The 15,339-nt window shown below is 39.1% G+C and overlaps 1 protein-coding gene across 1 annotated transcript in view; it reads right to left on the reverse strand.

The window, feature by feature from the left end:
* The window catches only part of sema5ba (sema domain, seven thrombospondin repeats (type 1 and type 1-like), transmembrane domain (TM) and short cytoplasmic domain, (semaphorin) 5Ba), a 216,325-nt gene that overhangs the window by 121,168 nt on the left and 79,818 nt on the right, over positions 1–15,339 (reverse strand). The window contains exon 3 of the mRNA XM_088010933.1: positions 12,878–13,111. Coding sequence (XP_087867059.1) covers positions 12,878–13,064 — 187 coding nt within the window. The 5' untranslated portion in view covers positions 13,065–13,111. The remainder of the gene's footprint in view (positions 1–12,877; positions 13,112–15,339) is intronic.

Raw genomic sequence — 15,339 nt, forward strand, 5'->3', positions numbered from 1 at the left:
TAAAAACCGACACCCTGTGCAGCTCTAATTTATAGACATGCTTGGTCCTTTACTGCTTCCATTTCTGTGATTGTTTGTGTTAGACGAGCCAAGAAACAGACACTGACACATAGTTTGTTTCCGGTGTCGTATTCTGCATAAATAAAAAAAAAAAAAAAATACTAAAATAACAGGACAGTGAAAACTAAAGTTAAACCCGAAAGAAGAAGCAAAATGAAAGGACGCCACAACAAATGAAGTAGCCAGCAAGTTAATTGGGATTAAGAGGAGTTTGACAGTGTGAGTTCTATTTTAAGACGAGATCCAATTAAAACCCCCACTGGAACACCACTTGGAGAATATTTGTATATTTCAATAAAATTGTATTTCCATAAAATTACCTTAACCCACTTTCTGTGTCAAAGCAGCTCTTGGTGTGGAAAAAAACAAAAACCAACCCTCCACTGTGGCATGTTTGTTTCGTCATTAGTATTATAATCAGGCATCTTGGTTGGCTTCCTTTCTCAAGTGCTCCGTTGTTTAATGAGCTATAAATGACAAACATTGTTCTAAAGGTGAATGTCTATCATTTTCTTTCGGGGGGCGAAACACAATAACAAACTGTTTCACTAATGGAAATGAGACAATCGCAGAGAAGCGATACTAAAAAGAAGAGGCTATCCGCAGGGCAACGAGGATGTTTCCAATATTGTTAACAAAAACGGTCACAGGACGTCTGGCTGCTCTGTGCCATTTGGCAGAGGAGTCTGCGAGAGAGAAAGAGAGAGATCACCCCAAGTGTCAATTATCGCACATTTGATGGTACTCCAAACAAATTTTCCCACAGCTATCATTAGTAAGTGTGAAAGTAGAAATTGTGAAACACACAGGTGGAAGGGGAAAAAAAAGAAAGCGGGTCCTGTAAAACACAGATTTACAATAAACATTCAGAGAAGACATGTAGCAGAAGCTGCGCGTCTTCACATGTCACCTGGAGAAAAACGTGTTCCTGCAGTTTTTAACAGTTTTCCAGGTTCTCGTGTTACAGCCACAGCCATCGATGAGGCGTTGGGATTTTATGTGGCAGACCAACATGAAGCGGTGCAAAGGATATGACTTTAAAATGTTTTTACGAGTTACAAAAATCTCTCAGGCTGGCTTAATTTTGCTTTCAGTCCCTCTGGATTGATGTTGCTGCAGTTACAAGAGTTGTCCGATACTTCATATTTTGGTATCCGATACCAATACCGATACTTTTTATTCAAGTTTGATATATAAAACTGCTGACTTTAGAGTATTTCTGTGTTTCTTCTATGAATTGCTTTGTTTAAACTTAGCACAGAATTTGAATAAACTTTGTAGGTGTCTATAAAATAAAATACTTACTGTATGACATACTTGCATGACAACCAGAAACATTAGAAAAACAAAGCAAATATTTGTGCATTTTCATTAAATAAACAAAGTACAAAAAATTTTTACAAATTCAGATCAAATCAAAGCAAAATATTTTTTTAGGGAGAGTTGAAATTTCAAGAAGAAATTTGAAACTAAAGCACTGATCTTACCACGCTAGTATAGAGCTGCTACTGATATTGTATTGATATCGATGTTACTAATATTTTTAAATATTTCGATACTATAATATTTCAAGCAATTACTGCTGCTTCTTTTGGGCTGCATATCTACAAGGATTGCAAACAGAGAGATTAAACTCTAAATACATTCTTCTTTCCATTCTTGTACAAAACAATTTCAGTGCAGTCATTCCCTAAACAGATTTCGGTCTGGACTTTGACTGGGCCATTCGAACTGATGAATATCCTGCATTTTGATTTAAACAGCGTCTTTGTGACAATTTGCTAAATACCCTGTTCTTTCCACCTCACAATTATTCACTACTTTGTGATGGACACAGAATAAAATAATAAAAACACCTTCATTTTGTGGATGTCATGTGACAAAATATGTGGCTAAGTGTTCATTGGGTGTGAAATCTGTTGCAATGCACTGTAAAATCCCATCAAATAGGATTTGTTTACTTTAGTTCATATCAGTCTTTGCTGGTCTCCAGGTCTGTCCCCTGTTCTCCTCCTATCTCCCCTATAACTTTCGATTTTCTCCGTGGCCGACTTACCCAAGGTTATGTTTTGAAAGAGGCTTGTTTTGCCTCAGTGGAGCTCCGCTCTCCCGGCACTGAGCCGTGCCACCCACCCCATTCCCTCCACTACATGACTGAACCCAGATAGAGGGCTCAGTAAAGGAGAGAAAAAGCCTGGAGAGACGGAGACCTGAGCAGCCACCGGAGGAACGGCGCCGGGGCCAGGAGGCTAATGGCCTCTCAGTCAGTGACCGGTAAAGATGTCTGTCAGCGCTTCTACTGACAGCACTGCAGCACTCTAGCTTATAAATGGCCAAAACAACGGTACAAAAGCAAAAAAAAAAAAAAAAAAAAAAAAAAAAATATATATATATATATATATATATATATATATATATTCAATTTGAATAAAAGAGTTACCATTATTATGCTTGGTAGCATAACAACCTTAAAAACCCGACTCGTCCACTCTGATAAAGGCTCATTGAGGTTGAAAGTAGATCACGTTGCTGTCAGATTGGCAAAGAAAGTGCAACTTACTCCACCTCAGATTAGTAGAAATATATCTTCTTTATTTTTATTCTCCTAGTTTCTACTTCAAATCTTGCAGGACTCAGAACCTCTGAATCAAGAAGTCAACACCTGTTTGCTCCAATTTGTTGCTTTTCTGTTAACTGCAAATGTCCTAATTGGTCACACATCCCTTATCTTTAAGAAATCAGGTACTTAATAATGTTTGATCAGTATTTTATGTTGTGTTTTACACCATTAATAGGAAATAATTGTAATTATCCTCTTTTTTTATCAGATAGAAAGGTAAGCAAACTTTCCAATTAGACATTTTCTTTCTGATAATAAGTGTACATTAAGATTAAAGGCATGATTTCACAAAACACTTTTTAAAAAACGTTTTGTTACTTGTATATTCTGTAACTTTTGAAAATTAATTCTTCTGGCTTTATCACATGGAAAGAAAAGTAGTTTTAAGATATTCAGATTGTTTTTAATCCGGTTTTTATATTGTGAATTAAGAAAAAATATAGGTATATATTAAAAAAACAAAAAACAAAAACCAATTACAGTGGAAGAATAACCATTCTGATGGGTTAGAAGTTTCAACCCAATTTTTAAAAATTTAAATGACCCAATTTAGGGTCAATTTCACTCAACCTTTGAGTAGTGGGCATAAAGCAGTATGTTAGGTCAAACCATCAATCCAACCCAGTGGAGTCAAAAAGACAAAAAACAACCCAGACTTGGGTCGGTCCAAATTTGACCCAAAACTGGGTTACAAATTGGATTGTTTTTAATCCTGCTGTTTTTGGTGTGCATTTTAAAAGAGAACAAAAAGACAAACACAAAATCTAACCAATGCTTGTTGGCATTTAGCAAAGTCAGAACATTTTCCCAACTCATGAATAATGTGACGAAAATCAAAAACTGGGACAAGAGAACAAAAGTGTGTGAGAGAAAGACTGAATGTGTGCACACACTGGTAAACATGTCTTAGACTAGAAACTATAATTGTACCAGTTCTTTGTGAGTGAAGACTAATTTTTGGGGAGCTGTAATTCAGAGTGCATGAACATTTCTTTTCCCCGTCGAGCAGTCGGCCTGTTTAAGGCGACTGACTGAACGGTTCTCATAAGATCATTTGTCACCATTCTGAAAAGCAACAGCTTCATTTGAACATGACAGGCCCATTAGGAATTGTGACACATTATATAAAAGATGGAGCGGTGGCGGTGCTAAAGCAGAGCTGTCATGTCAGCCGAGGACGACTCGTCTCACAAAAACCTGTTAGTGAAGGATTAAAAAAAAAAAAAATCCTGCAGGTGGAACATTTCTAGCAACTCGCTACTTGCTTAGTCACTGCTGCTTTCCCAGGGTTCTCAGCGGCCTGGGAAAGCATTTATGTGAGAGCACTTACTGAAATGTCACTTCCCCGAACGCCATATATGTAGATATTTATTCTAAAGTGCTCATTCTTTGATTATTGCTTCCCATACCTGCCTCCATTAAGAGGAGCTTCGGATATTTTCGACAATATTTAAGTATTGTATACTGTATATTAATATAAAAACTTCAGTTTCCCTCATTTGTGTTAAAGTGACGGTCAGAAGATGCAGGCCGTGACACAAAACTGAACTTTTCTGCTTTGGCTGCAGCTGAAGAGGACTGCAGCAGGAGGACTGGGCTCCAGTGACTGATCTGGAATTGGGAAAGGCAGCATCCACCGCTTGCCATGAAAAGTTATAACATGTCAGAGTCTCTAATTACGGGGGCCTTTTAACTGCCAGAGTATGGAGAATTTTTTTCTGCACACATTTTCATTTTGAAAGCAGGTCTTTGTGTCTTTCTTCTCAAAACTTGTAACACTTGTACTCAAAACTTCCCCTCGCGCTCAGACTTAGTCTCTGCTCACTTACAAAACATTCTCTGTTTGCTTCTGGAACACAAAATGCTCCATCGCCTGGCAACCTCTCAGCCAATAGAATGAAAGTGTTGTACTGGGTGCATTTGTTTCCTTCTAGCAGGTGTGACTGTGTGGCTGCTATCGATTGTAGCAACCTGCGCCACCCGCTGGATGTAGGGAGTTGTAAAGATTCATAAAGACTTCTTAATGTTTATGACAGGTGCTATATCATGTTTATGACAGGTGTTATAACATGTTTATGACAGGTGCTATATCATGTTTATGACAGGTGTTATATCATGTTTATGACAGGTGCTATATCATGTTTGACAGGTGCTATATCATGTTTATGACAGGTGCTATATAATGTTTATGACAGGTGCTATATCATGTTTATGACAGGTGCTATATCATGTTTATGACAGGTGCTATATCATGTTTATGACAGGTGTTATATCATGTTTATGACAGGTGCTATATAATGTTTATGACAGGTGCTATATCATGTTTATGACAGGTGCTATATCATGTTTATGACAGGTGCTATATCATGTTTATGACAGGTGCTATATCATGTTTATGACAGGTGCTATATCATGTTTATGACAGGTGCTATATCATGTTTATGACAGGTGTTATATCATGTTTATGACAGGTGCTATATCATGTTTATGACAGGTGCTATATCATGTTTATGACAGGTGCTATATCATGTTTATGACAGGTGCTATATCATGTTTATGAAAGCATCATGTCAGTCTTATCCACGCCCCGTCAAATAAAGTGTTACCAAATGTTCTCAAGCCACTTTATGTCTTTTTGGGAAGTCACAATCTGTCGGAGAAGCTTATTTTTTACATGTCGCTACAGTGAGAATGTTTCTCATTTTAACAAGATGCAAAACTCTTCTTATTAAAACGAGTTTTTGCATCCTGCTACACCATGAAAGTTTATGTCGTAACAAGAAAACTGCTCCTGAATTTATTTCCAAACTTTGGCAGTTAAAAGCTTCCAAATATAATTACACAGCAAAAATTGTGTTGTATTTATTATGGGTTGGTTCTTTGGATGAGTGGTGAGAGCGGTCAGACTCTTCATTAATTATAGTCATCACCGAAGTCGCAAAGTTGGCACCCCCAGTGCTGCAGCGCAGGCCACCTCTTATGCAAATATGTGTTGTTTTTTGCCACTCTGACTTATCTGATGAGAACTAAATGCTAGTTAAAACACTCTCCTACCGCAATCATGAGCCAGTAGCTGTTTTATAGTTTGATAAAATGGTTTAAATGGAAAGGGGGGGGGACTTAAAAAGCATTCTGATAATATAAAAAGAAAACAGAGGATTAAAAAAAGAGGGACAAACCCCCAGCTGCTTTTCATTTCTGAGTTAAAATGCCAATAACACAGTTAGATGTTTTCTCCTCTCTGATCCGCTTTGCAATCTCCCAGGGCAGCATCGGATATCAAGCAATACCATCAGCCTGGCCCCCATGAAGCACGCTACACCACTTGGCTCTGCTCGGGCCCGATCGATGGCTTCAGACGCACCCATGCGTCTGAAGCCACGGTTCCAATTAGACCTACCACTGTAACCACGAAAGAGCCGAGAAAACAGAGATGGATAAGGACGGCACGTGAGATCGGAGTTACGCGGCAAACAAAAGCGATAACATTTGCGCTCCTTGAGAGCCCTCGAGATGGCAACGCGGCTCTGAAAGGCAAAGCCAGACACCGAGAGAAATGGGACGGCAATAAAATACCCAATGCCTTCACCCCGCGTGACATGTGGTAGAAAAGAGAGAAATTGCAAACATCTAAAAAAAAAAACACGTTTGCCTTTGAAACATCAGTAATTATAATTCAAGCTGCCAAAAGAAACTGTGAAGCAATTTCTAATCATCAGTATAAAACTCCTCCTCTCTGAGATTTGAGAAACGAACTCAGCCAAAGGTCCGGCTCTCCCTACCATTACTGTCCGACACGCACTCCCTTCTGCAACGATAAAACTCTACTCCCCACGGAGTCGCGACGTCTTTTACAAACAAGCCGACCCCTTTTTACCCATAAACAATTTATGGAGCCTGATAACGTCGTAATCCACAGCATCTCCATGAATCCTTGCAGACCAGACTCCAAAACCTGGAACTCAGCCCCCATCGTGCCGCGCTCTTATCAGACCCGCAGCCTCTCGCTCCAGGCCTGGTATCATCCGTCTAAATCAGGAGCTGGCGGCTCGTACAGTGCGAGACCCGTGGGCGGAGGAGGTTACGTGAATCCAGAGCTGTTGACATGAAACAGAGTCTGGAAAGGTGGAGATACAAACATCAGGCTGCAAGAACCTCCAGAAGAATGTTGCACTACGAAGGTGGAGGGCTGGGTTTGAGCGCCGCAACAAACCTGGAATATGAATAAATGTGATGTGGAAATGACATTAAGCAACTGGTTTCACTGGGAAATAGTGAAGTTTTTTCTGAAAACAACACACGTATGATTCTGAGACTTAAAAAAAAACATACTTTTTCGTGACTTAATGTGCTCATCTGTTTCTTCTTAGACATATTTTCAAAACACTTTTTCCCATATAGTGTCTGTGAATGCCTGACTTGCGCCCAGAAAAGTGGTCAGTATGGCAGCAGCGGCCATGTTGGCTGTTGACCAGCAGCTCAGGTCTAGGTAAACATCCGTGCCTAATTTGATAAAATTCCTTAAAGCGTTTACGAGCACGGGAACCTGGAACTGTTGCATATTCCCATAAAGGTTGTGGCATCAAAACCGGATATCACTCACATATAAGATCGGACAAAAATGTAACTAAAACCACAAAAACTGAAATATCAACCCAACTTTTTCCACTTTTCTCGGTGTAGTAGGACATCTCAAATGTGCACTGCTTCATAGCAGTCATCTCAGAAAGCGAAACTCATATTATATAGAATTAGAGTGATATATTCCAAGCCTTTATTTGTTGTACTTTTGATGATTATGGCTTGGAGATCATAAAAAAAACTAAAATGAAGTGTCTTGTGAAATACTGTGACAGCACCAACTTGCTGAAAGTGGGATGTCCATTTAACTAACTTTTTGTGATTAAAAGTAAAAGAGTGAGACTTTCAGCTACTTCCATTCACTGCTGATATGTTTTACACAGCAGCTCACACAGCCGATCCTTATCGGTTTACCACAGCTCTGACAGAAGTGACCGTCTCTGACACAACCAGGCACATCTGGGTAGCAATGATGGTCGTAAGTGGAGCAGACATTTAGACTGAGAGAATATTTGTATTTTTTTTAATTATATCTTTGTCTCCAGTTAATACATTATTGTGGAAAATCAAAGACAAACTGGGTCTAAGCTGGCAGACAAAGATCTGTTTGTTAGCTCTCTCCCTGACTTTGTCACCACATCAATATGAACCACATAAAATCATTTATGTATTGATGTCTGAGTTTGTTTTTCCCTGCGTAAGGTCTCAACTCTTTGGTCTTCTTGGCAGCATTGTACGCTGATTATTTTATTAGTTTTTTTGTCACATTTTTTTCTTGACTGAAGACATGAAAATGATTGAGAATGACAACCAATACAAGCTACGAGTCTGAACATAATTAAAAGGGAAAAAGTTGTAATATTGATGAGTTCCCTTTTTAATTATTTAATGTTATTTGTGAAAGAAAAAGTCTATCAACCCAGAGTACTTGACCATCCAAATCTGCTGTCTGATTTCTGCATCGAATCCTTTTTTTGTGCGACACACCAGCTGGCGCGCAGCTTTAAATTCAGACAACAAACATAATTACATTTGATTTTACAGCAGGCGCGTGCTCTTTTATCGCTCCGGGCGAAGACTTGAGCTTGAGCCTAAAGGTGCCTGTGTTCTTAGCTCGCTCTCTGTAGTCTCCTCCAGGTGACTGCTGCAGCGCCCCGGTATAAAACGCTCATCAATCACAGAGCCTAATCTCAGGTTCTCGCTGGCACCTTCATTGTGCGAGCCTTTTCTATAAGGCTGCCTTCACATAATGCCCCCGCTCAGCCTCCTTCTGACAGACCGGCGGCCCTGCAGCTCCCTGCCATGAGGGCCATTCTCAAGTGGCACGTCTTTGAAGTGAGGCAGTGGTGGCGCTTCAGCTAATCTGGACATCTGGAGGCCCAGAGGGTGAAGGCGGACAGGGGCCAAGGACGTGGCATATAGGTGGCCACAGATGGCTACTTGATGTTTAAATGTAATCATTTGGATCTGAAGCAGAAGGATTATTTGCAATGCTAATCAAGAGGAAGAGATTTTCTTTTCTTTTTTAATCTTTGTTTCATTTTTTTCCACTTGACTCAGTTTATATGCGTCAATAGTAAGTCAGTATGGCTCGTATCAAACACAACATTTTTGGCGTAGATCATGAAGAGGGCGGTTTATTAATAAACCCAGTCTTTTCTTGTCCTTTTTTCTGATTCTGCATCGTCTATTGTTGCGGTACTGCAACTTTGGCTGGATCGCCGGCGCTTCATTTAGGACTTGAAGGTTTAAATCAAGACTAAAAAAGCCACTTGTTGCCTTTGAACCGTCACACTGGTTGACAGCCAAAAATCTGTCTGGAGTTTTTCCAACTGTTTTAGGGTCATTTTGATGAGCTGAATTCAAAAATCCCATTGGTGTTGCTCAATCAGGTCAACTTTCTGAGCTATGGATGCAACATGAGCATCGAAATGCATGACTTGTCCTCACGTATGGATCGGTTTCCTGATAATCTGATCAATGAGCAGGAGGAGAGACGCCATCAGGACAGAAAAGAGACGAAGACGTAATGTTCAATTCACATGTACCTTCACTTATTAGTTTTTATTATTCACTGTACAGAAAATCCAAGTTTGTATCATTAAACTAATACACTCTGTCAGAAAACTTTTTTTTTTCCTCCTAAAGCCTTTTTTGGATGAGAAATATTAACGGAAATGAACTGATAATGTGACAAAAATGTCATCAGTTTACTCACAAGATCAGATTTCTATAAATAGAATAAAAATCTGACCTGACTGAGAAAAGTGGAGTGTTTATGATGGAAACACTCTGAACCGCCTCGTTGCCGAACTGTGCTAGGCAAATAAACTTGATCGATTGATTGATGAATTGAGTTCCAATCAAAAACAATCGTTTCAATGTGTTCCTGTCAAGGTTTCAGTCACCATGCAGCACTAAGACTGCACTGTGATACATCTGGTTTGGTTTTATTAAATATACGCAGAATGAAAAAGGGAGTGGGTTTGTGTCGTACTTTGCTAAATATGTTCAAATTTTATTCCACAGATTAGGACAATGTGTCGTTTGGCAGTTGTCATGTCTCATGTGGGGTTCCTCAAGGCTGCTTTCTCGAGTCATTTTTGATTAAATCAGTAAAAGCTTCTCTTTCCACAGATTACCACACAATCGCTTAGCATACATATGCTGATGACGTAATGCTTTATGTTTCTGCGTCAGCACAATCACTAAGAGAGCATGTCTGTAATATCAATGAGCCAGTTTCACGAATAAAAAAAATTTAATTAAAATCCCAGCATTCCAGAGGCAGAGTACAATCTGAACTGGTCACTATTCCATCACGGATTCCTTGAATCAAGACGTTTTACTGGTATTTTTCATGTATTGTCTGTCTAATTTGATTTTTCTTATCCTCTGTTCCCTCATGTTTTCTTGTAAAGCACATTGAATTGCCGAGAGTGTGAACAGTGCTACGCATATCAAACTGTCTTCCCTTGACTCGCTTGAGCCAAAAATGAGATTTGCAACATGGATGAACTGGCTAAGGCGAAGAAAGAGCAGCTTTAAGACTCAATGAAGAAATTTTAAAAATAAATCCAAAGAACATGTTTGCAAAATTGCTTGGAAAGGCAGAGTGTCCTCCAAAGCAGCTCCCTTCTTTGTGTGTGCGTGTGTGTGTGTGTGTGTGTGTCTTTATCTGCGATTCTCACCACTGATCTTTTTTTTTTTTTTTGTCTTTCAATCTTTGTTGCAGCTCCTGGCAGATGAAACGCAAACAGCCCTATTCAAAAATAAACACAGCAATTTTGAGCATTTTGACATTTCATTCTGCCATATCTGGTATTCTGTGCTTCAAACCGTTCCATTTCACACTGTGAGGAAAAAACAAAAACAGGTTTCTTGTGCTGCTGTGCAGATGAACAGCCCAGATAGTGGGTGGGTTTTTGACTCCACGATCATTTCTACCTGGTCGTTTTGTGCTTTCGCGTTTATTTTTATAGATGCAGCCTGTTGCGAATGGCAGTGGGCTTTTATTGCAGCTGACATGATGATACCTTCATTCATGTACATATAGAGACAGAAAACTGTCTCCTCAATTAAAATGCATAGAAACTTGGCAAATCCATTCAGTTATTTAATTAATAAATGTCCTTCAGTGTATTATAAGCCTGGCAGACCGCCAGGCTTTACTTGTCCCCCCACCAGGCTAAATATGCATTGCTCATTATTTAATTTTTTTTTAATGTTTGCATTTTTTAAGACTTCTTAGTTGGTAATAATCTTCCAGTTTTCTAATAACACAATCATCAAGTGATATTTTCATATTTCTTGTCAACTTTAAATAATGTTTAACTCAAAAACACCATGATTGACGAATGACTGCCTGAGCGCCACAACCACCAGACTTACCAAGTTTTCTGTGGGAAACCTTGAAGTTGTTCTGAATTTTCCTAAACAATAACACAAACTCCATCTGATTCTTCTGATAAAAACATTTCTCACTGGATGGTCAACCCTGATTTCTTTAGTTCTCCTCAGACAGTTTACCACAAGGAACCCATGCTAATAATAATTATCTACAAGCTGCTGCAGTTATTTGTGGTATATAGTAACTGTTAACCAGACACTTTAAGGCCACTTTAAAGCAAAATGAACAAGAATAAAATGTTCCAGCAAAGAAAGCTACTATTCCTTGACCATTTATTGCTAAAACCAAAGATCACTTTCTTCCCCCCTATGCAGTTGTTGAAGACGCCAAAAAGCCATTTTCATGCATTTTCTGTTTGCAGGATTTAAAAAAAAGCAACAAGGCAGATTTTCACTGAAGAAATTTGACAAATGGACGCAAGAAATCCATTAAAACCGTGTGTGTGTGTGTGTGTGTGTGTGTGTGTGTGTGTGTGTGTGTGTGTGTGTGTGTGTGTCTGTGTGCGTGTGTTTAGAAACTGTTTTGCACTTCAACCACACTTTATATGCTCACTGTTACATTCAATACAACAGGTGTATTGGGTTAATTTTTTATGCTTTTAGTATTTATTTTTTATTTTTCTGTTTTTTTATGCATAATAATAATAATAATAATAATAATAATAATAAATTACATCACTGCTATTTTGTTAAATTCTACCAACATAATGACAATAATAAATCTTATGTCTTATGTTTTGGACACTAAAGTAGGTCAGTTTGATTGAAAATTGTCACCTCAGACTCACTGCTCACAGAAGTGGTTTCCAATCATTTTTGCTGTTTGTCAAAATATGCAGAGTTAAAACTAAACTTTTTTTTTTAAATCAAATAAAAATCAAAAATAATTGGACTGTAAATCATTCATTTTTGTAAATTAAACATGTAGTATTTTCTTGAAACAAAGTTGATCCTGGGGGAATATTTTGGACACACCTGGCTTACTTTATGCCTTTTGAATTCTTTTAGCAGATTTATTTACAAGCACTTCCTTCTTTAACTCTGCCACATTTGTGTCCTCACTGCTCTGTGACGACACAGTGGGAACGAAGGACTTTTAATACATGTTTGTTAAACATTGACGAAGCACAAATGTAAAGCCTCAGAACATTTTATCAAGCTCTTCTTCTACTGTCTAATGATGGTAGGACAAAAAACAAATTATTTTTAAGGTATGACACACTAACATATAAGTTTACACGTAGATAACAATTTATATTGAGACTTAATGGCCACCAAGGCGCCACTTTCTGCTGAAGTCATAACAGTGAGCGACATAAACGTGGGTCATCGTCCTGCCAAATTTGGACTCTCTGTCATCCCAAATTTAAACTCAAACCAAAAACAAAAGTTTATGGATTCCTACGTTTCTTGAATTTTTCTGTGATTGTTTAAAAATATGTTTTTATGTGGCATTTCCCCCCTCAACTAAACAAATGGACACAGATTCATTTGTGTCCATTTGTTTAAAGGTCAGCTTTTATGGTGAGATTAGTGAAGACTGTGAGTTTTAAAGCTGTTTTGACGTCTTTATCCTAGATTCTAACTAATGCAGAGACTGTTGTCCCAAATAACTTAAGTACTGAAGTTTTAGCGTGCAACAAGTTATTTTAACTTTACGTAAAAGTATATGCAAAAAAAAAAGAATCAGTTTGGATGACGTCAGACCTTGGATGGAAACCTTTGGATGTTCTTTCTTTGTGCACTCAGGCTGGGTGAGCGGGTCGAACAGAGGCGTGGTCGGGCTCGTCGGGACCGCCGAGTTCTGCGTGCAAACAGCTGGGAAGAGGAGGAGGAGGAGGAGGAAGAGGCCAGCCAGAAACGAGGGGTTGGAGTCCTGTGAGGACGCTGTCATGGTGATGACCTCTCTTCTAACTGCCAAGGTGGGCCTCTGGGAAAAAGCTGGAGGAGAGAGGAGACGATGTCAGCACCGCGCGATGCAACATTCTCACACCTGGCTTCAAAAGAAGCCCGGCTCTCTTTGTCGCTTCAAAAATGATTTCCGCCCTCTAACTTTCGGTTCCTCGGGGGTCTCCACTCTGAATGCGGCGCGGGGAAAGAACAGACAGCGAATAAAAAAAAAGAGAGAGAGAGAGATGTAAAGGAATACACTTTTTTTTGGGGTGGGGGGACAAATCACTGAAGAATGAATGAAAATGGAAGCCAGATAACAGAGGGTAGCTGGCAAGACGAGATAAAAGGGCTGAATAGACTAAATACCGAAAAATGAAAATGAAAGCGAGAGAACTCAAGGTACAGAGTCTATGAAGGACAAAGAATCGAAAAAGTGCTCAGGAAGCAAACGAGTCCGACCAAAGAAGTGCCTGACCCCTGACCTCGGGACAATTAACCACGCTTGCAATTAAACTCCGAAAGTTAATTTAATGTCTGGTTAGGAGCATGAAATCAAGTGGGACTAGTCAGTGAGACTTAAAGATGCAAAAACAAGCTGAATGTGAAATTCTCCTTTGAAGAGAGCTGAGAGAGAAAAAAAGAAAATGTTTCAACATCTTTGATTTCTGTCTACACCCGACGTTTTTACGGCAAGTGATACATCTCACTACATGAAATGACTTTCCATAATTCTTTCACTCCAGTATTCAAATATTATGCCAGCAGAGCTACAAGAAAACGACCACAGCTCGAAACACACACACACGCGCACACACACACACACACACACACACACACACACGCGCGCGCGCGCACGCACGCACACACACACACACACTCTCAGGCAGTCTTTTACTTTCTAACTAAATGTAATCTCTTCCAGTCGTAACTTATGAGTCTGCATTGCTGAGCAGAGACCAGCAGTTCATCATCTTCCACCCCGCGCTCCTCACCCTGTTAGCTTAGCGAGGTGTAATGTCATTAAAGCAGATTAAAAACCCACAGCGTCAACTTTCCGGAGCACTTTGACTAGGTTACATCCCCGTGTTGTGTTTTCCTCACTAATGCCTCAATCAATAACCAATTATTAGCCGGGTTGAGTTGCAAATCAACCATACTGGAACGCAATCAATTATCCCACTTACAGTAGCGGCGAGCTAATTATGCGAACGCACGCGGTGAATGTCGTCACGGCGAAAGGGAGGCATCGACTCCGAGCTACTGGTGAAAGATTTCTGAACCAGAAGCGAGCGACTCTTTCATTTGTCGCATCGTTTATGGTTTATTGTGGTAAATTTCTTATCATGATTTATTGTTGTCACGATAAATTAAGGATTTTTAAAACCACCTAAAGCTGTCCGTGTGGTCAAGGTTGCTAATTTTGCCATTTTCACCCCCACAGTTTGTTCAATTGCTATTCTGACATTTAATAAAGTTACTCTGTGTAGCTTAGTGATATAAGTAGCTCTTGTTTATGTGTTACATTTCTTTGTACCCGTTTGTAAAGAAGATTACAAATGGGTGTGTTTGTCAAGTGCAGTTACCTGAAAAATAAAAATAGTTCTTATTGTCACTTTTATTATTGTAAGATGATAAAATGTTGTTCATAAAGTTTTTATTTATTTATTTTTTTCACTCAAGATCAGTGTCTGTTTGCCGACTAACCACTTTTTTTTACCATTTCATTTTTCACGTTAGCTCAGTATTTTCCATTCATATAATCACACAATGTTCAGCACTAATGCATATTTTAAAACAATTACCTCTGGAGATTTTTTTTTAATTCCACCCTTTTCCTATTTATTATGATTTTAATTCCACTTCAGGCCAGTTGGATCCAAACGACATATCAGTTTAAACCAAAGAACATTAATTTCCTCTTCATCAGGCAGTCAGAGATTTTCGTGGCATTTCAGCAAAACCGCTGCCTCCGTGTGTCTTTGTGAGTTTATGGCAAAACATTTTTGTGAAAAAGGTCTTGAAAAGAGCGACGGATGGTGGTGCTTCAGTTTCCACACCATGATGGTTGTGAAAGGTTTACAAGAAGTTAAGCAAGAAAAAGTGAAGTTTCTCCAGCTGACCCTTCATCCAGCTGGAGAAACTCTTCTCTTCATCACTCCCCCATTAACATCACTTCATACCACAGAGTCACAGTGAAGGAAAACTTCAGCAGTTTTGAAACTGTAACTTCTAATGCCTTCCTAAATCTTAGCACGCGCCTTTAGCATTACCGAGTG

Source organism: Poecilia mexicana, unplaced genomic scaffold (assembly GCF_051168715.1).
Source record: "Poecilia mexicana isolate PSO_F unplaced genomic scaffold, ASM5116871v1 scaffold_2, whole genome shotgun sequence".
NCBI classification, from domain to species: Eukaryota; Metazoa; Chordata; class Actinopteri; order Cyprinodontiformes; family Poeciliidae; genus Poecilia; species Poecilia mexicana.